This window comes from Megascapheus bottae, chromosome 25 (genome assembly GCF_031878675.1).
Source record: "Megascapheus bottae isolate mThoBot1 chromosome 25, mThoBot2.hap1, whole genome shotgun sequence".
Taxonomy (NCBI): Eukaryota; Metazoa; Chordata; class Mammalia; order Rodentia; family Geomyidae; genus Megascapheus; species Megascapheus bottae.
In genome coordinates, this window is record NC_143533.1 from 14,489,825 (window position 1) to 14,510,939 (window position 21,115).

General features: G+C 35.3%; 1 protein-coding gene across 7 annotated transcripts in view; it reads left to right on the forward strand.

Moving 5' to 3' along the window:
* The window catches only part of Znf280d (zinc finger protein 280D), a 72,356-nt gene that overhangs the window by 12,357 nt on the left and 38,884 nt on the right, over positions 1-21,115 (forward strand). For all 7 annotated transcript variants that reach the window (XM_090358340.1, XM_090358341.1, XM_090358339.1 and 4 more), the window contains exons 2-9: positions 393-542; positions 1,582-1,647; positions 1,748-1,887; positions 9,538-9,655; positions 11,915-12,085; positions 13,254-13,363; positions 15,248-15,471; positions 20,407-20,564. In XM_090358340.1, the coding sequence (XP_090214466.1) occupies positions 404-542; positions 1,582-1,647; positions 1,748-1,887; positions 9,538-9,655; positions 11,915-12,085; positions 13,254-13,363; positions 15,248-15,471; positions 20,407-20,564 (1,126 nt within the window). In that variant the 5' untranslated portion in view covers positions 393-403. The remainder of the gene's footprint in view (positions 1-392; positions 543-1,581; positions 1,648-1,747; positions 1,888-9,537; positions 9,656-11,914; positions 12,086-13,253; positions 13,364-15,247; positions 15,472-20,406; positions 20,565-21,115) is intronic.

Below are 21,115 nucleotides of genomic sequence, written 5' to 3' on the forward strand. Positions count from 1 at the left end.
GCGAGGCAAGCACTCTACCACTAGGCCCTATACCTGTTTGTTTGTTTTTCCAAGACAAAATTATAATTGGATATAATCATATCCAGTCTCTGTAGAGATAATTGTATTCTTTGTAGAGATAATTGTGTTCTAGATGTTTGACTAAAAACTGGGTTTTCTGTCTACTATTAAAAAAAAACTACTGTTATTCTTAATTTTATAGTTTTATCTTTGCTAGTTTCTATCTTTCAGATTGATGTCCCAGTTTTTTTTCTGTTAATACCGTGTACAGGTATTAATCCAGAAATTTCATTAGGATTATTAAATATATGATATTATTTTAATACCATACTATGATACAAAGCTTTTTTATCCTTAACAATAAGGTTTGTTTCTCTCTTTTGGAAAATTAGACAATTCAGACATGGCAGAACTTTTTATGGAATGTGAAGAAGAAGAGCTAGAGCCATGGCAGAAGAAAATAAAAGAAGTTGAGGATGATGATGATGATGATGAACCAATCTTTGTTGGAGAGATAGCAAGTTCAAAACCAGCAATTTCAAGTAAGCATTTCTTTTAGTGAAGCCAAGTTTATAAAGGTGTTTATTTTAAAGGAAAACTTTGCAATTTATCTTTAGACTATCTCTGTCTTTCAGCAGCTCCTACTTAAATTCATGAAACAGGTGCATTTCCCATAGCCTTCGTACTTGATGATGTAGCAATTCTTTTTTTTTTTTTTTTTTTTTGCCAGTCCGGGGCTTGAGCTCAGGGCCTGAGCACTGTCCTTGGACTTTCTCAAGGCTAGAGCTCTACCACTTGAGCCTCAGCACCACTTCCGGCTTTTTTTTTTTCTATATGTGGTACCGAGGAATCGAACCCGGGTCTTCATGCATGCTAGGCAAGCACTTTAACCACTAGGCCAAACTCCCGGCCAATGTAGCAATTCTTATACTTAAATCCTTCTCCCTTTTTTTTGTAACAACCACCTCTGGATCATTAGTTTTCAGTTAGAGTGATTGGAGTTAACATTGTTATATTGTGGCAAAGATACCAGTGCTTTTTCAGATATCTACTCAAAAGTATACAAATTCGAAGGGGAAAGAGAATTTTACCCCATTTTTGTGTTTGTTTGCTTTAAGGCAAAAGAATTCATTAAAAAACATAAAGCATATAATTCTTAATAGGGCAGTGATTGAAGGCACAAGAATTGACTTTAAAATTTTCCAAACGCTTAGTGTTCACTTTTCTTGCCCATAACTTGGTGGTAGTTTTATTAGAGGAAGAATTAATGTAACCTATTGAAATTTTAATACTATTTCTTGTGGCAGGTTAATCATCTTTCATAGAGTGCTATGTGACTTATAATAGGAATTTGCCATGATAGCATTCATATTGATAATATTGGTATACTGCTGTACTTCTGGGTTTTGTATGTTATAGTGAGAGAAATTTTATTTACTGTATGATACACAAGGCTAATGTATAAGATATATATGTCCTTATAGTCAAAGGATCTTTTTGTTTTCAGATCATGACTTTTAGTCTCTTAAGGTATATTTCATATAAATAATGAATTTTAAAAAGAATTATCATTTTTTATAGATATTTTGAACAGAGTTAACCCCAGCTCATATTCAAGGGGAATAAAGAATGGCGCACTCAGTCGAGGTACAGTACTATTATACTACTTGAGCTTAAAAGTGAAATTTTTTGACAAGATTCACTATGTAGAAATATATTTAATTTATTGTGTAATTTTAAAATACAGGTATTACTGCTGCATTCAAGCCTACAAGTCAACACTACACGAACACAACATCAAATCCAGTTGCTGCCTCGACAGTAAATTTTCATCCTGAATCTACATCTTCAGATAGCTCTATTATTGTTCAGCCTTTTTCTAAACCTGTAAGTGTTTTTGAAACTACACAGTCAGCCCAGAGATACATTGGATATTATTTACCAATATAAACAATACCCAGTTAAAAATCTGAACTGTCATAAGTATTCATCCTGTAGAAGCACAGTTGGTGAATCAGAAAACATGACTGTCTTTATGATAGCTTCATTGGTACTCAAAGCAATAACTACAGCAATTAAGTCCTCAACCTAGTAGCAAGTCAGAGAATATATTTTAATTCAATAGCTACAATATCAAAACACTGCTGTTAAAACATGAGTAAAAGTATTTAATGAATGTTGCATAATAACAAAATATTTTAAGATTTCAAACTGGGCCAGGTGTTTTTAATAGTCAAAATCATTGAGAGACCATCATAGCTTTTTATTCTGAAAACACAGCTTCCTGGTTTAGTTTCAAAAACCTTAATGTATTATTATTTATTTAGCTGTTATTATATGTAAGGATTTGTGCTAAATGGTATATAAAAATGAATCATTTAATCTTTAATATCCCTGTAAAGTTGACTTTGTTACTTATAGTCGAGGAAATTGAGGATTATGGAGGTTAAATGATTTCATTTATGATCACGTAGTTGGCACATGATGGGGCTAGGATAAATGATAAATTTTATGCATATCCACACATACATATATTTATGTCATGTATGAATATGTACTTTTTTTCTAATAGGGGCTTGAATTCAGGGCTTTGAATTCACCTGGCTTGCTTGCTCATGCCTGGCACTCTTTAGCCCTGTTGTTAGCCTGGCTGTTTGCTTGTTAATTGGAGATGGGAGTCTCACTAGCTAGTTAGTGCGCTACCACTTGAGCCACAGCACCACTTCCAGCTTTTCTATGTATGTGGTACCAAGGAATCAAACCTAGGTCTTTGTGCATGGTAGGCAAGCACTCTACTACTAGGCCAAACTCCTGGCCCCTAAGTCTTGCTAATTTTATTGCTCAGGCTGCCTTGGAACCTCAATCCTTGAGTACTAGTGTTATAGGCAACCACCACTGGTGCCAATATGAATATTACTTTTGTAAAAATGAAGTATTGCCTTAGTTCAACAATTCTCAAAGATGATCTGTGATACATTAGTTCTCTAAGACTTTTTCAGGGGTTTGGGAGTCAGCACTGCTATCATTACAATTAAAGACACTGTAACTGGTACAATTGTAATTGGTGAAAAGCTGCTGATGCCCTGCTGTGGATGAAAACAGGAACAAATCTGTACTAGTAGTTTACTAGTTCTACTCGCCATGTGCTCACAGGAAAAAAATTCCCATTGTACTCTGTGAAGTATTAAAATGTATCAAACATTGATTTGCATATTAATCACAAATTTGATGTCATTAATTGTATTAACTCTGCCCATTGATACAAGTCTTTTAAAATATTCTGTGATAAAGTCGGTAGTGTACATAAAGCACTTCAAAGTATGATGGTTTCCTTTAGGGAAAGCACTTAGATAACTGAAGTGAAAAGCAAAACAATCTTGACTTTTGTTAATTGAACATAACTTTTACTTGAAAGGATTACTGACCAACTATGGTATGTTTGTTTGTTTACTTAACTATTTTACTATTACCACAGTATGTTACCTAAGACACAACGTATTTTACAGTCTTAGTAAGTCAAGAGTCAGATCATAGCTTAGTTATGATCCTCTGCTTCAGGATTATACAAAGCTGTATCTAAGATGTCACTGATATTGCGTCTCATTTGAAACTCTACTGGGAAAGTATCTATTTCTAAGTTCACATGGCTGTTGGTAATACTTAGTTCCTTAAGGTTTATCAACCTAAGGTCTCTTCAAGTGCTGGTTCCTCACTTCTGTAATTCTAGTTAGTCCTAGAACAATTATTCAATGCTAGCCCAAGCAGAAAAGTCCACTTGAATCTTATCTCCAATTAACCACCAAAAGACAGATGTGGAATTGTGTCTTAACTGGTAGAATACTAGCCTTGAGTGAAAAAACTCAGAAATAGTGGCCAGCCCCTGAGTTTAAGCCCCAGTACTGGCACTAAAACAAAAACAAAAACCAGCTAAGAGTCTTGGAATCTTGCTAGGTCTGGCTCATTCCTACCCAGCACAGCTCTTTGTCTTGTCAAAGCTGTCAAGGAAAGTCCTTAACAAGATGTCATTACACTTTTAGGTAACCTACCAGTGTACACAAGGTCTTGTACATCCTGTCATCTGTGCCAGATTCTGTTGCCTAGAAGCAAAACAGAGGTTGTACCTGTGCTCAGAGCAGGAGGATCAGAGAATATGAGTATCAGGAAGTGGCAATTATAAAGGCCACTTTATAAAGTCTCTCTGCTGCATGCACTTAACTTAGTGTTGAACTTAGCTAATATTTCCTCACAGTGATGCACAGTGCACCTGCCACTTCAAGGAAAAAAAATACTGGTATCTCTGCAAATGACAAAATCTCAAATGATAAAAATCAAAGAAGCAAAAATAGAATTTTAGAATGTTTTTATCTTTCTAATCCTAGCTGCTTTCCTGTATCTCAAGACTTTGCTGTTGGGAATTAATAAGTATGATTTTTTTGATAGTGTAGAATGAGTGTTTATGAAATTGCTCAATGAAACCAAATTTTACAAATAATCAGTGCTTATACAAATAATTAGTGTTTATACTAAAAAAATGTGTGAGTTAGCCAGGTGCAGTGGCTCACACCTGTAATCCTAGCTACTCAGGAGTCTGAGATCTTGATTTAAAGCTAGCCCAAGTCCATGAGACTCTTAACTCCACTTAACCATGAGAAAATCAGACGTGGTGCTGTGGCCCAAGGAATAGGGCAGTAGCCTTGAGCTGAAGAGCTCAGGGATAGTGCCCACGCCCAGAGTTTAAGCCCCATGACTAACCCAATAAAATGTGAGTAAAAGATTCATTGAAGTATAAGATGATTGTAATTGAATGGAACAGCATACAAAAAGTTCACAGATAAAGTTTTCAGGTTTCATACTGTAATAAACCCTTATGAAAGTACTGACCTGGTGAGTTTTGGCATAGGATCAAAATAACATTTTTGCAATTGTTTTAAAATTCTACCAATACACTTCTTTTCTTGATTACATATTGTCATGAGGCCAAATATTCTTCTTCAACTAAAATATGTCCTTCCATATTAAAAGCATAGCAAATCACAGGCTATCGTAGCTTTTGAGTAAGGTAAACAGTAAAGAAATATTCAAAAATGTAAAATAATACCACTCTTCTGTGTTTTCTAGTCATTTTTATAATGTTATTATGTTGCTCTGTAATGGGTTTATTGTTATTTTTAAATAAATTAATAAATACATATTTAAATTTTTTTCTCTGTTTTAATTTCTAGTATGGTAAATATCATAGATATGACTAACTTGAGTTTTAATTTTTGATGTGTAAAAGGATCTTGAAACCAAAGAATTAGAGTGCTAGTGCCTTAGAGAAATGGCAAGAAATTTTCTTAAAATGTTTATTTTTCAGACAATATAAAAAGTGTAGAGATCCACTGTGTTTCTTGGATCCTGTAAGAAGCTTTTATTTATAATGTTTTAAAAACATATAACAGAGGGTCCTGAAGTAACATGAAAAGCTACTCAGAATGTAAAGCTTCTCTGATGAGTTGATATTAAGCTTCTCTGATGAGTTGATATTAACTTAGTGGTTCTCTTCTGTTTGTCATAAGCTGCTTGGTGTTTAGGGGAGGAAACCATGGAGACCTAATTATTTATTGTAGACGAAAATCTTTATAACACTGGACTTGGGAACAGAATAACAAACCAAGTATTGTGCTAAAAAGTTAGAAAACTAGAGCCTTTTATGACTCAGAATGTTTCATTTCTACAGTTATAGTTTTAAATCAAAGTACCTCAATTGGTGGCTCCCAGTCCTGGAATTCTTTTAGGAAAAGAGCAATCTTGACCCTTTGTTTGGGTGTAGTCTCAAAATTATGTGTTTTTAATAAAGCTTAGAGATCTACTGTACAAAGTTTCAAATGATAGAGTTGTATTAAGGAATGAATTGACAAGACTTTCCCCCTAAATTTTGGAAACCACTAGTTTTGATACATTACAATGAATAAGTTTACATTTTATTTCCTTTTCTGTGTGTGTATGTATGTTGTGTGTTTTTGTGGATTGTCTTTGTATTAGCACCTCTTACAGATACGGGTAGGATGTTATTGCCATTATTATTACATATAACATCACTATGACATAGCTTAAGGGCATGATAATACTTCATTCCCGATGCTTATTTTATGTCTAGTCTTAGTTTACCTGTTCATAAAATGGGCAATGCTGTTTTTATTAGTACTGTTATGATAACTGCTGATGTAATGCATTTACTATAGCGAGGAGCAAGTACATTTACCATACATAATTGTGGCTATAGTCATTTCAATTTGAAGGATTAATAACTTGAAGTACAGAAGTGACTTGACATATGTTATGTAATTTTAAAAAATGTGCAAGTCTTCTCATTCCTGTAAAGTATTTCTTTAGCCATTGTTAATTACTATGTTTCTGTGCTCTTCTCAACTTAAAAAATTCTCTATTGGAGCATTATTTTAGCAAATTGTTTTACAATGGGTTACTTGCTTTCTAAAATTTATAGTAATTAATCAGAACTGTTTTATAGGAAATGTTTTAGCAATATTTATAATAGTTCAGTTAATTATTTTGGAAAATACAAGTGAATAGTTTCCAGTTTTAAGGTACACATACTTAGAGGAAGTATTTACCTTGAAGTTAGTTGAGCTTGATTACACCTTAAGCATATGGTATGACTCTTTTTTAACCAAGGTCTTTCAGGCTTCAGTTTCTAGTAGGATTTGGGTTATAACAATAACTTGGTTCCATAACTTCTTAACAGTCTCATGTCAACTGAAAAGTTGGTAACAAAACAAAATGCTTGAATTTTAATTATCCATCAGATTATAAACATATGACAAAACCATTTAATATATATTATTAAGGGAAAGAAAAAAATTGAGAATGCAGGAGAGTATATCAATCAGGACCTTGTTTATTATATGTGATAGTATACACTTACATTTTTCATTGAGAATTCTACTTAGAACATGTCATTGGAACATTTTCCAAAGCTTAATATTCATGGCTGCATGATAGTCTAAAATTTTAACTATTTCTCTGTTAGACATACAAGTTATGGATGTTTTGCTATGATAAACAATTTTCTATCAAATTCTATTTCCTTATTGTGAATTCTTCAAAGTGTAATAATTGGATCAAATGAACCTTTTAGAGACTTTGGAAACTACTGATGAAACTTTTAGATAGACAGATCATGCCAGAATATCACCTATCATTATTTTAGGGGTTTTTTTTTTTTTTTTTTTGCCAGTCCTGGGGCTTGAACTCGTGGTCTGAGCACTGTCTTTGGGTTTTCTCAAGGCTAGAGCTCTACCACTTCACAGCACCATTTCTGGCCTTTTCTGTGTATATTGTACCAAGGAATTGAACCCGGGACTTCATGCATGCTAGGCAAGCACTCTACCATTAGGCAAAACTTCCAGCCTCATCATTTTAATTTTAAATTTGCTTATACTAATATTAGTCTTACAGGAAAACAGTACAAAGAGTTTGCATAGTTTCATCTTCCTTCCTGGGATCCTGTTCATGATCCCATCTTACAGCTTCTTATTTTAAAGTGTTTTTTTTTTTTTCTTCTGTTGATTAACACTGAAGAGTAATGGCTAGTTATAGTACACGCTTTTTTTTTTTTTTTTTTTTTTTTGCCAGTCCTGAGATTTGATTCCAAGGAATTGAACCCAGGGCTTTGTGCATGCTGGGCATCACTAACTAGGCGAGATGCCCAGCCCTACACCATTGTTTTTTAAAGTTTCATTTCAGGAATTAAACAGTGCTGTTTTGTTTTTGCCAATCCTAGGCTTGAACTCAGGGTCTGAGCACTGTCCTTGGGTTTTCTCAAGGCTAGAGCTCTACCCCTTGAGCCACAGCACCACTTCTGGCTTTTTCTATGTATGTGGTATTAAAGAATCGAACCCAGGTCTTCATACATGCTAGGCAAGCGCTCTACCACTAGGCCAAACTCCCAGCCCCTAGTGCTGTTGTTTTTATTTGCACTTCTTTAACAAGTTGAAAAAAGGTGTTTTATGTATTGGTAGTTTATAATTTCTTTAAAATTATGTCTTTTTGCTCATTTTTTTCTTCCTCAGTGGGTATGTCTTTTTTTCCTTTTTATTTTTAACCATTTTTTAAATTTTTTGGCCAGTCCAGAGGCTTGAACTTAAGGCCTGGATGCTGTCCCTGAGCCTCTTTGTCCTCAAAGCTAACACTTGTGCCCTTGAGTTACAGTGCCACAGGTTTTGAGTAGTTTATTGGAGATAAGAGTCACAGGGATTTTTCTGCCTCAGCTGGCTTCAAGCCTCAATCTTCAGATCTCAGCCTCCTGAGTAGCTAGGATTACAGGTGTGAGCCACCAGCATCTGGCTACCATTTTTTAATCTTAAAACTTGGTTTCATGGTCTAATTCACAGAGAACTTTTACTGTCCACAATGGTTATTCTTTATAAATAGTATTGAGAAATAACATTTGTCTATCAGTATACATAATACATAAGAGTATTAGAACATATATTGATCACACTTTTTATAGTTATATCAAATATGTGTATTCTCACATATGAATTCACACTGTTTTATGGATCATTTTTACCCCTTCACCTCTTCCTTTTAGCTTGTGCTATCCTGTTTGCTAATGAAAACATTGAACTTCCATTGAGCCCCAGTCCTGAGATGAGGCCATTGGCTCAGATCATTCCTATAAATAGCTTTTTTTGGGGGGGTGGGATCATGGGGCTTGAACTCATCCTAGGCACTGTCCCTGAGCTCTTCAGTTCAAGGCTACCACCCAACCCTTGAGCCAAGTCCCACTTCCCATTTTCTAGAGGTTAATTGGAGATAAGAGTCTCAAGTCCTTTTGTGCCTAGGCTAACTTTGGACCTTGATCCTCAGATCTCAGCCTCCTGAATAGCTAGGATTATGGGCATGAGTCACGGCATCTGGCTAAATAGCTCATATTCTAAACCCTATCTGCCTGACATTCTTAATTTTTACCCCTACTGGCCCAGTTGCTATTGTATTTGTCATAAGAGATAGGAACATCTCTGGCCTGGGAGTATCAGCTTCCTATGGGATGGTTGGAAGAGTAAGGAGCCCTCTCTTTCTCTTTCTCCAAAGAAGGTGGTTGCAAAATTTTAACAGTTGATATATTCATCTTAATGCTGATGTACAATACCACAAGTTGATTCCAAATTTGCCATGATATTTTGGATATGGGATTTTTAGAAGTATAGAAGCTTTTATTTCATATTTGTATCAGTCATGTTTTCTATTTTTCTTTTTGTTTTATGCCCAAAGGATCTGCTGAGTTTCATCATTTCCTTCATGTTAACATTGCATTTTTAAAATACTTCAGTTTGTCCAACTTACTGAAATAAAGTTGAATTAAAATTTGTTCCCCGTAAATCCCCTTGTGTTTTTAACTTACGTTGTGTTTTTAAGTTATGAGAAGTAATCTTCAGAATACTGGTATATGATTTTTTAAAATCAGAGTTTTGCACCAAAGTAACTATAACTGTTGAATAAATGCAATGTTCTTCCTTTAAAATATTTTAACAGGACTATTTAACAAAGTCATCCCGAATTGTATCTAGTAATTCTTCAGAGTTACTGTTTGACTTGACCCAGGATACAGAATTACCACAGTACCAAGGGGTACCATCAATTTCTGTAGCAGGTTGGTTTTAGTAATTTTTCCTTAAAATAAAAATAAATTTGAGGAGTATGCCTTTGGCATTGGTTTTCTGGTTTGAATCCTATTCTTGCATGTGAAAGTTTTCATGTATTGTTATATTGGCTGCCTTTTGGTTAAAATCTTGGTTAAACTATATTAAATTCATTCCTCTTTGGAGAAAACATAAAAGAAAATAACCTTAAAATAATTTGTGTGAATTAAAGAATAACCTTAAGTGTTGAGTTTCAACAGTAGTAATGTGAACTAGTATATGGTAATGATTGATTTCTTAATTAGATTAATGTCCAGTCACTAATTCCATATAACAATTAAATATGATTTTAAAGTGTTATTGAAAAGTGGCTGCAATGAAGAATGATATGTACATAGTGGGCATTCATTAAATGCCTTTTGAAGAAATAATGTGATTTACCTATTGAAGATTTAGAGTTCATTTATTCTGTTGTGAAACATAGTACTTCATTAAGTTGTAAAGAAATTTTGTCTTACTAGAAATTCCTTGTAATTCAGATAGTTTAATTCTTGTACAGTAGCAATTCAGATATATTTGGAAGATTTAACTAAACAGAGAAGGGTGTGTGTGTGTGTGTGTGTGTCTGTCTGTCTGTCTAGGTGTGTCTTTTTTTTTTTTTTTTTTTGCCAGTCGTGGGCTTGACCTCAGGGCTTGAGCACTGTCCTTGGACTTTCTCAAGGCTAGCACTCTACCACTTGAGCCTCCACACCACTTCCAGCTTTTTGCTGTGTATGTGGGGTACCGAGGAATAGAACCTGGGTCTTCGTGCATGCTAGGCAAGCACTCCACCACTAGGCCAAACTTCAGGCCCCTGGTTGTGTCTTTAAAACAACTCTGGAAAATAAAATCTTATAACTTGCTGTATAAAAGAAACTGAGGCTCAAAAGAAGTAAGCTGCGAATGCCTAAGTAGAGTGACAGAATCTGGATTTGAATTTCTGCTGTCAGATTTAAAAGCCTGGAATGTTTCTCACATTCACTTTTTCTCCTTTTATTATATAATTGGAATATATAAAATGCAATGTGTAGGCCAGGTGCCAGTGACTTATGCTTGTAATCATGTCTGCTCAGGAGGCTGAGACCTAAGGATTAAGGTTCAAAGCCAGACCAGGCAGCAAAGTCCATTAATTAATTGATAGGAAACTCCAATTAACCACCACCACCACTAAAAAAAGGAAGTGTAGTTGTGGCTGAGGTGATAGCATACTAGCTTTGAGCGTAAAAATTCCAGGGACAGCCTCCAGGCCCTGAGTTCAAGCCCCGGGGCCAGCAAGAAAATAAAAAAGTAAAATGTAGTGCACAAAGTACAATGTGTGATTTTTTTTTTTTAAAGAACTTTGCCTGGTCTGGTTATTGCCTAAAGACCCTCATCAGCTAATGCTGTGAATAAGGCTAAAACCCGCCTTTTAAATGTGAAAGCATTTTTAGGAAAGAAATTTCTATTCAGATACAAGTTTATGCCAAAGTCTGATAAATAAAATGGAAAAGTTTTCTTGTTAAACATACCCAATATATTTCCTGCTAAACTGTGAGGAACATACATAAAAACCCCTATATATTATTTCTATTATATACCTTTTTTAGGAATGAGCAAAATGTTATTCAAGATTAGTTGTTTTCTTTTAGTCCAAAACAGTAAGTAGGTAATACTCTGTGAAGTTATGTGAGGAGACCACTTTTCAATTTGTTAGGTAAGAAAGGACTAACATATTAGAAATTGAATAAAAAAGTGTTTTAAGGGTCTTGAAACAAATATTATTGTCATTGTATTTTGTGTTTGTTTACAAATTCAAGCATTAAGTATCTAAAGATAACTAATTTGTAGAAACTTCAGATAGTCTCAAAGTTTTCATTCCTTGGTTTATATGGACCTGCCTGTTTTTAAACTATGTTTCTGTTTTTTGTTTTTGTTTTTTTTGTCTTTTTTGTAACTGAGGTTCTGCCTGTTTATAGAAAGAAATAGTTATTTATATTTTTATTTGAAACATTGAGAACATTCTTGCATAGAATGATTATTTTGCAGATTTCAATATTTGAATACATGTAGCCCATCCTACATGCTTGTGCCATTTCTTTATCCTATATGAGTATATATAATTGAGTTTTTATTCTTCTGTGATTTAAGTCAATTATATTCTGTATAATTTAGGTCATACTATTTTACTGAGTTATAATCAGTTTCATTAAGTATCTTAAAATATTCCCACTACACTATTTAAATCATTCCAGGTATGAATGAAAATTTGTTTTTATCAAAACGTCCTTCTGCTTCTGAAGTAAACAGTGTAAACCCAAAAAAGCCCAAGCCCGGTGAAAGTGTCTCTGTAACAGATTCCTCAGCCGTGTTCCCTGTAGTTAAATCTCCTTCACTGATGTCTCCCCAAGCTATGCCATCAAAAGGTAACTATGGAACTTAACGTATAAAAAGGAAATTGAGATACATCAATTTTGGAAATTGTAAATTTAAACGTTTTTCTTAGAAGATTTTTTTTTTTCCATGGGAGTGTTGGTATTGGGGTTTGAAGTCAAGGCCTCTTGTTTGCTATGCAGGCACTCTACCACAGAACCAAACCTGTAGCACTTTTTTGTGTTCTTTTTAGTAGTATGGGGGTGTAACGTACTGGGGCTGTCATGAAACCACTGAGCCATTTCCTCTTTTTTACTGAGACTGTTAGGATAGATTCTTGCTTCTACAGCTCAGACACACATTCAGCCTCATTCTGCCTACATTTAGACTTCCCAACATCACTGGGATCACACGTATGCATCCTGAGACTCTTATATATAGGTGGTAGTTGCTGAACTTTTCTGTCTGTCCATGATCTTCACAATGTCAGCCTTCCATATGGATTGAGATGTCAGGTGTGTGCCTTAGCACCCAGCTATGAGTTGGGAATAGGTCTTTCAAATTTCTGTCTGGTGGGCTGGGATCATGGCCTAGTGGTAGAGTGCTTACCTAGCATGCACGAAGCCCTTGGTTCGATTCCCTGATACCACATACACAGAAAAACCTGGAAGTGGTGCTGTAGCTCAATTGGTAGAGTTCTACCTTGAGAAAGCCCAAGGACAATGCCCAGTACCTGAGTTCAACCCCCAGGACTGGCCAAAAAAAAAGAAAGAAAAAAGAACTCTATCTGGGATGGCCTAAACAGCAATACTCTCATTTTCAGCCTTCCAAATAGCTAGGGTTGCAGATGTAAGACACTGGTGCCTAACTGTATTGGTTATTTTGAGATAAGTTTTCCATTTCTGCCCAGATTAATGCCTAGACTATGTTCTATTTTACATTTACCATTGGAGCTGCCATAACAGGCATATGCTACCATGCTCTCCCTCTACATTGAGATTCAGTCTTGTGAACTTTGTTTCCTGGACTGGATTGAAACATTGATCCTCCCAATCTCAGCCTCCCACATAGCCGGAATAGTGTGAGCACACATTACCCTACCTGCCTATTGTTTGGAAAGTGGTCTTGTGAACTTTGTTTCTGGGCTAGCCTTGAACCATACATAATTCTTCTGAGTAAGGTGATAAATTTTGAATCATAAATATTGTGAATTTATTTTAGGTGAAAGTACTTCATCAAATCAGTCTAAAGATGGAACACCTTTTCCACGAGCTTGTCCAAAGTGCAATATTCATTTCAATCTTCTGGATCCTATGAAAAACCACATGCAGGTAAAACTCTTCAAATTTTAGTTTTTAAAAAGTTTCAAGGGCCGGGAGTTTGGCCTAGTGGTAGAGTGCTTGCCTAGCATGCACGAAGACCCGGGTTCGATTCCTCGGTACCAAATACATAGAAAAAAGCCAGAAATGGTGCTGAGGCTCAAGTGGTAGAGCTCTAACCTTGAGAAAATCCAAGGACAGTGCTCAGTCCCTGAGCTCAAGCACATGACTGGCAAAAAAAAAAAAGACTCCAGGATATTGAAACAAAAGCCATATAATGAACAATTGTTGTCCTTAATGCACTATGTTATCTCTCATCTCTTTTGCTGTTCCTTGGTTATCTCATATTGTTACAGTAGCTCACTTTGTTATCTGATACATTGGATTTATTTGTATTTGATTATTTGAAATTGGATAGGGAAGGGGGGAAAAACCAAGATGGGGGGAGGGGGGGGCGATAATGGGGACCAAGACATGTGAAAGGGTATCAATATATGTGAATTAATGCACCTTCTATCTGGCAAATATATAACCCTTTTATTAATTACAATAAAAAATATATATTAAAAGAAAGTTTCAAAATCAGCTGGGAAGGTGCTTGCCTAACCTGTATGAAGCCCTGGGTTCAGTTCCTTAGTACCACATAAACAGAAAAAGCTGGAGGTGGCGTTGTGGCTCAAGTGGTAGAGCAATATACTTGAGCAAGTGAAGCTGAGGGACAATGTCTAGGCCTTAGGTTCAACCTCCAGGACTGGCAAAAAAAAAAAAAAAACCACCTTAAAAATCATTGAAAATATTGATTGATTGATTATGGGTCTGACATTTGATTGATAATGGGTCTGGTAATTTTGATAAGTCTTGGGGTTTGAACTTAGGGCCTGAGCACTGTCCTTGGGCTTTCTACACTTTGAGCCACAGCACCACTTCCTCAGGAGTGAAGCACTGTTGCCAAGTTTATTAAGTCTTTTTTATTTTTCTGATCTGTTTACCAACTACATGCCTTTACCTGATCTTGGCTACTTTTAATAGTACTTTTATGCGCTATGGTGTCTTTGTTTTTTATCTGGATCTTAGTTTCAGTGAAAATCAGATTTGTGAAATTTGGTTTTCATAGCTTGTGAGTGAACTCCAGAGGAGTCCTAAGTATTGACTTAGGATATTTACATGTGAAATTATGTATTGTTATTTAAAATTTGTATTCCACTGAGGGTTAAATGGCTCATGCTTATAATCCTAGCTACTCAGAAGGCTGAGATCCGAGGATTAAGATTCAAAACCAGCCCAGGTTGGAAAAGTCTGCCAGACTGGTATTTCCAGTTAACCACCAAAAAAGACAGAAAGGTGGAAATAGAGCAGTAACTTAAATGTAAGAGCTATTCAGGAGATTTGAGATCTGAGGATCAAGATAGCCTGGGGAGAAAAGATCCCACTAGACTTAATTATTGAGACTCCTATTTCCAATAAACTACTCAGAAAAGCCAGAGCTTGTAGCTCAATGGTAGAGCCCTAGCCTTGAACACCGATACTCAGGGACAGCACCCAGGCCATGAGTTCAAGCCCTAGGCCTCAAAAAAAAACACCTCAAAAGCCTCATGGCCTTTCCTGTCCTGGCTGGCTTTAAACCACTGGCTTCAAACGCATTATCATCTTGCCTGAGTAGCTAGGATTACAGGTGTGAGCCATCAGTACCAGCTTGGTATTCGTTTTTTGTTCATTAAGATAATGTGTAGTATTTGAATTGCATATATTAGCATATGCCCAACGGCTTTTGGTGACTGTTTTTCCAAGTGTATTACCAGCCATAGTTTTATATGGTCTTACCTTAGTTGTAAACACATAATCCAGTTTTGCTATCTTCTTTCAAGTAAGAAAAGTACCTGTTATTTTCTCCTCCAGTATTGTTGTCCAGATATGATAAACGACTTTTTGGGACCAGATAAAACAGAAAACTCAAATACAGTAAATAAAACAATGACTGTTGATTCAGAGAAAGGAAAATTGATCATGTTAGTTAATGATTTTTATTATGGAAAACATGAAGGAGATATCCAAGAAGAACAGAAGACTCATACAACCTTTAAATGCTTCAGTTGCTTGAAAGTTCTCAAAAATAACATTAGGTATGTTAATAATTTTTATTTCCATTTGAAACTTGAAGTACTACAGACATAAATGTTGTATCTATCTCACCTGATTCTCTGCCACTCTAGATGATGAAGTCTGATGTTCTACTTAAGAACAAAAGCAGATTTTCTTTTGTTGTTGTTGGCCATGGGGCTTGGATTCTGGGCATGGGCACTGTCTATGAGCTCTTCAGCTCAAGGCTACCACCCTACCCCTTTGAGTCTCAGCACTACTTCCAGTTTTCTAGTGGTTAATTAGAGATAAGAGTCTCACGTTCTTTAGTGCCTGGGCTGGCTTTGAACTGTGATCCTTCAATCTCAGCCTCCTGAGTAGCTAAGATTACAGGCATGAGCCACTGTGCTTGGGCAGGTTTTCTTTTTTAAAAGCCCGCTTGCCCTTTCTTGTATATTGTAATTTGATTACTGACTACTTATTTGTAATTCTTTCACATAGCTTTAGAAAGAACGGAGTTTAAGACAAAATGAACTAATTTTTTGAGTAACAGTCTAGATATTTTTACGTTTTTTTCATTTTTTACACTTTTCATTTTTACACTTCTGTTTTAGAGTCTAGGTTGACCTCCTCTATAGTAATTTTAATTAGTGCTTAAATCTTTTAATTCATACTTGTAAATTTTTGAACCTATATCTTGTGAGAAAAAGTTATGTTTTAGATTATTTATTTATTTTTGCCAGTCCTGGGGCTTGAATGCATGGCCTGAGCACTATCCCTGGGCTTTCCTCAAGGCTAGTACTCTACCAATTGAGCCGCAACACTACTTCCAGCTTTATTCTATATATGTGGTACTGAGGAACCCAGGTCTTGGTGCATGCTAGGCAAGCACTCTACCACTAGGCCAAACTCCTGGCCCTCTCAGTAGAATTTTCAAGATCATAATATGCACAATTTTTTAAAATTTTGAGTTGATTTATATATTAAGGAAGATAGCATCTTATATAAGTGAATCGAGTAACAAGTCGTACTGAATTATATTTTCTTCCTTTCTTTCGGCCAGTCATGGGGCTTGAACTCAGGGCCTGAGCACTGTCTCAAGGATAGTCAAGGCTTTCTCAAGGATAGAACCCTACCACTTGAGCCATAGCACCACTTTCACCTTTTTTTATGTATGTGGTACCTAGGAATCGAACCTGGGTTTTCATGTGTGCTAGACAAACACTCTACCACTAGGCCAAATAATTTGCATTTATATTAGCAAGGCTGTTCTTTACTATAAAAGTTTTCAAATATTCATCAAAAATTTAAGTTTTACATTATACACTTAATACCTTAATTCTGCCTATAATATTTTACTATATTTATTTTCTCTTTCCTGTTTTGGGGCTGAATTTAGGGCCTTGTGCTCTTGCTTAGTATTTTTTTCTCAAGGCTGGCACACTACCACTTGAGATACGTATCTCCACTTCTAGCTATTTGGTAATCAATTGGAGATATTCTCTCAGATTTGTCTACTATGGCTGGCTTCCCTAGGCTGAGTGGCAATCCCCAGATCTCAGCTTCCTGAGTAGTTAAAATTATAGGCATGAATCCCCAGCTTTATATTTTATTGATTACTTCCAAGCACCAGCTGATTAGGTGCTTGCATTTTTTTATTTCCAAGTAAATTATTGTACTTCCCTTAGATAAGATATGTGTGTGTGGTGTGTTTTATGCAAAACTGTTACTTTAGGAGACTAACTCCAGATGTTTACAGCATTAGATTATTTGTAGATTTTAAGCAGACTAAGTTTGATATCTGGGAGTTTAGTACTTAAAATTTTATTTGGTAAGTGTAACCCTAATGGTAAACAGCTTTCCTCATAACCAGGTAAGTTAAACACATTATGTAATGTTTTGTCTTTAATTGCTGAAAAACTGGGAAGGCAAAATGTTGTCTTTAAAATGTTGAATAATGTATCAAGATCTTTACTTATGTCAACATATGATACAGGCTTTTTGTTTTATTTCCCATTAATAGACAAAACCATATTCATGTTGTGTGAAAATAACTTTATTTTTAAGATTTTATTAACACTTATTTTTAAGTCATATTTCAGATGTCATGTTTAACAAAGAAATATTCAAGAGGTGAATCTATATACAATCACTGGCACACAGATTTTAGAACATAATTAAAATTAAGTTGAGGGTTGGTATGTCATAGGTACATATTGATGTATGTAATAGACATTATGTCTATAGAGTATATAGCCCATCATAGCTTTTTATATCTATGTAATTATGTTTCTATCTCCAAGACAATGTCCATAACCTTGGATACCCAAATACTGAATCATCGCTCTTGTACTGTTTGGATCTAATATCCACATATTAAGGATACCATGCGCCTTTTGTTCCTTTGGTCTTGACTTATCTCAACGTGATTCACTCTAGTTTCATCCACTTCTCAGCAAATGCCAATATTTTGCCTTCTTCGTTGACTATGTAGAATTCCATTGAGTGCACGCGTACGTGTACATGTGTATACGTGTGTGTGTGTGTGTGTGTGTGTGTGTGTGTGTGTGTGTGTACTGCAGTTTTTGTATCCATTCATCTGCAGTAGGGCATCTGGATTGTTTCCATTGTACTTATCATATCCTGGGTTATGATTCTCAGGGTAGATTCCCCAGGAGTGGTATGGTGGGATGATAGGGAAGGTCTATTTTCAGTTTTTTTAAGAAATCCCCAAACTGCCTTCCAGAGTGGGTAAACTAGTTTACATTCCCACCATCAGTGGAGTGGGGTTCCTCTTTCTCCACAACCACACCAGCATTTGTTGTCTGCGTTCAGAATATTAGCGATCCTAATTGGGGTAAGGTGGTATAGTAGGGTTGTATTTATTTGCATTTCCTTTATGACCATGGATGATAAGCATTTTCTCATATGGTTTTCTGCCATTTTAACCTCTTTTGATGTCTCGCGTTAGTTCCTGTGCCCATTTAGTGATTGGTGTGTTTGATTTGGGGGGGGTTAGTTTCTTGAGCTTCCTGTAGATACTGGTTATTAAGCATTTGTCTGATGTATTATTGGTAAATATTTTTTCCCAGTTGGTTGGCTGTCTTACTACTTTAGTAGCTATGTTTTTATCTGTGCAGAAACTTTTTATTTTTAGGTAGTCCCATTTGTCAAGTCTCTTCTCCAGTCTGTTGTGACCCTGGGACTATTCAGGAAGTTTTGCCTGTGCCTATGAGTTCTAGTGTCTCTCCTACTCTGTCATGCAACATTTTCAAGGTTTCAGGTCTGATATTGAGGTCTTTGATCCATTTTGAGTTAATGCTTGTGCATGGCAATAGGCTGTAATCAATTTTTAGTTTTCTGCATGTGCCTGCCCAGTTTTCCCAGCACCAATAATTGAAGGGGCTGTGTTTGTTCCACTGTATATCTCTGGCTCCTTTGTCAAATATAAGTTGACCATAGGTATGTGGTTTTATTTCTGGATCTTCTATTGTGTTCCATTGATCTTCTGGTCTATTTTTGTGCCAGTACCATGCTGTTTTTGTTATTATGGCTCTATAGTAGAGTTTGAAGTCTGGTATTGTAATGCCACCTTCATTGCTCTTTTTGCCTAGAATTGTTTTGGCTATTCTAAGTCTTTTGTTCCATATGAACCTTTGGATTACATCTTCTATTTCAGTCTTTGGGATTTTGATGGGGATTGCATTGAATTTGTCTATCAGTTTTGGCAGTATGGCCATTTTTACTATATTGGTTCTCCCTACCCATGAGCATAGCATGTCTTTCCATTTCCTGGTATTCTCTTTAATTTCTTTCTTTAGGCTTTTATAGTTTTCATTAAGTAATTCCTTTACATCTTTGGTAAGGTTAAATTGTATGAAAATAATTTTTAAAAATGCCCTTTTTGTCTTTCCCTCATTTCTAATACATTGTCTTGAGAAGTATATGTTATAGATAGGGGCTCATATAAAAATTGAGAACATTTCAGTTTAATAGTTAAGGGACTCCTTTATGTAGATTTTTACTGAAATACATAAAGTTATGAGCTGAGTGTTTATTGACATATGTTACTTTATATGTAAATATTCTAAGATTTCCTGTTGGTGTTTGTTGAGCTATAATGTGTTAAAATCAAAGGAGGAAAAAATAATTTCAAGATGTAGTGTTGAGGAGATGTTAAAATATTGATGATTGTTACAGATTGCTGACATGAAGATTTTAAGATTTTTTTCCCTTTAGGTTTTCAAAGTGAGTAATTATTAGAAGTGATTCAGTCCACAAAACTACTGTTTTGTTTGAATAACTTTACCTTCAGATTTAGCAAAAATCTTCAGCAAGCTCTTTCAAGTACATATGCACGTTTATATTGCACTCTTGGCTGCTGAAGATCATAGTTCTGCTCTTAAGAATCCTTTTAGGGAAATTGAAATAGTAGAATATAAAACTGAAAAATGGACATTGCCTACAAAGGGTACAGCTTGCTTGTTGAAATGAAGTCTGTACTAACAGTAAACTGGTACCATTAAATAAAACAAAGGCATAAAATTATTATAGGCAATGAAATTGCTATTACATGCATTTAAAATCAAGACACAATTATGAATGCTGGAAATGTGCCTTTTAATTAAGCATCTGGAATCTATTGTATATCTTCAAGGCCTTAAAAGATTTCTCCCATTATCTAGCTGCTTTTGATAGTAGGATTTCTTTCTTTTTGGTACTTTATTTTAAAATATAAGTAGCACTTTACTGTTTTATCTAAAAATACATTTTAATCCGGAATAATGATTATGAGTTAGATAAATTAGTGCTACTTCAGATTGTATTAATGAATTATTTTAAAACAAAGATGAAAAGAATCATTTTGCTGGACTGTGTATATTCTATATTTTGGAGAATTAGATAACAAATACTTATTCCTGAGGTTTTCTTTTTGTTTCTAAGCTTGAATGTTTGCACCTGTTGCTGATCACTTACAGGTTTATGAACCACATGAAACACCACTTGGAACTTGAGAAGCAGAGCAGTGAGAGCTGGGAAAACCACACCACCTGTCAGCACTGCTACCGGCAGTTTCCCACACCCTTCCAACTGCAGTGCCACATCGAGAGTACACACACTCCTCACGACTTTTCTAGTGAGTTTCAGTTGCATTTAAGTATTGAATATTAATTGACTTTGAGCTGTTAACAGGCCTTAATTCTGCTTTTTAAAAAAAGTACATTTTGGGAGATCAAAAATTTTAAAGGTAAATTTTAACTTCTATAAATTTTTAAATAAAATTGGTTACAAAAATTAAAGTCCCTCTTGCAAATAAATGTATTACAGTAATTACCTTGACATAAGTTATATATTATATATAAGGGACTAAATCAGAGACCTCAGGTAGTTTTCAAGTATGAAATCAGTGCCCTTAATTTAAACTTTAATAAAAAAGATAACAATAGTACTAGTTAAAATTACAGATGTTGAAGATAATCAACTTTAGTTAAAACTGAATGGGGTGCCAATGGCTCACACCTGCAATCTTAGCGACTCAGGAGACTGACACCTGAGGAACAAGGTTCAGAAAAGCCAGTTTGTACAGGGAAATCCATGGAATTCTTATCTCCAGTTAATTGCCAAAAGCCAGAAATGGAGGTGTTGTTCAAATAGTAGAGTACCAGCCTTTGGCAAAAAAATCTAAGA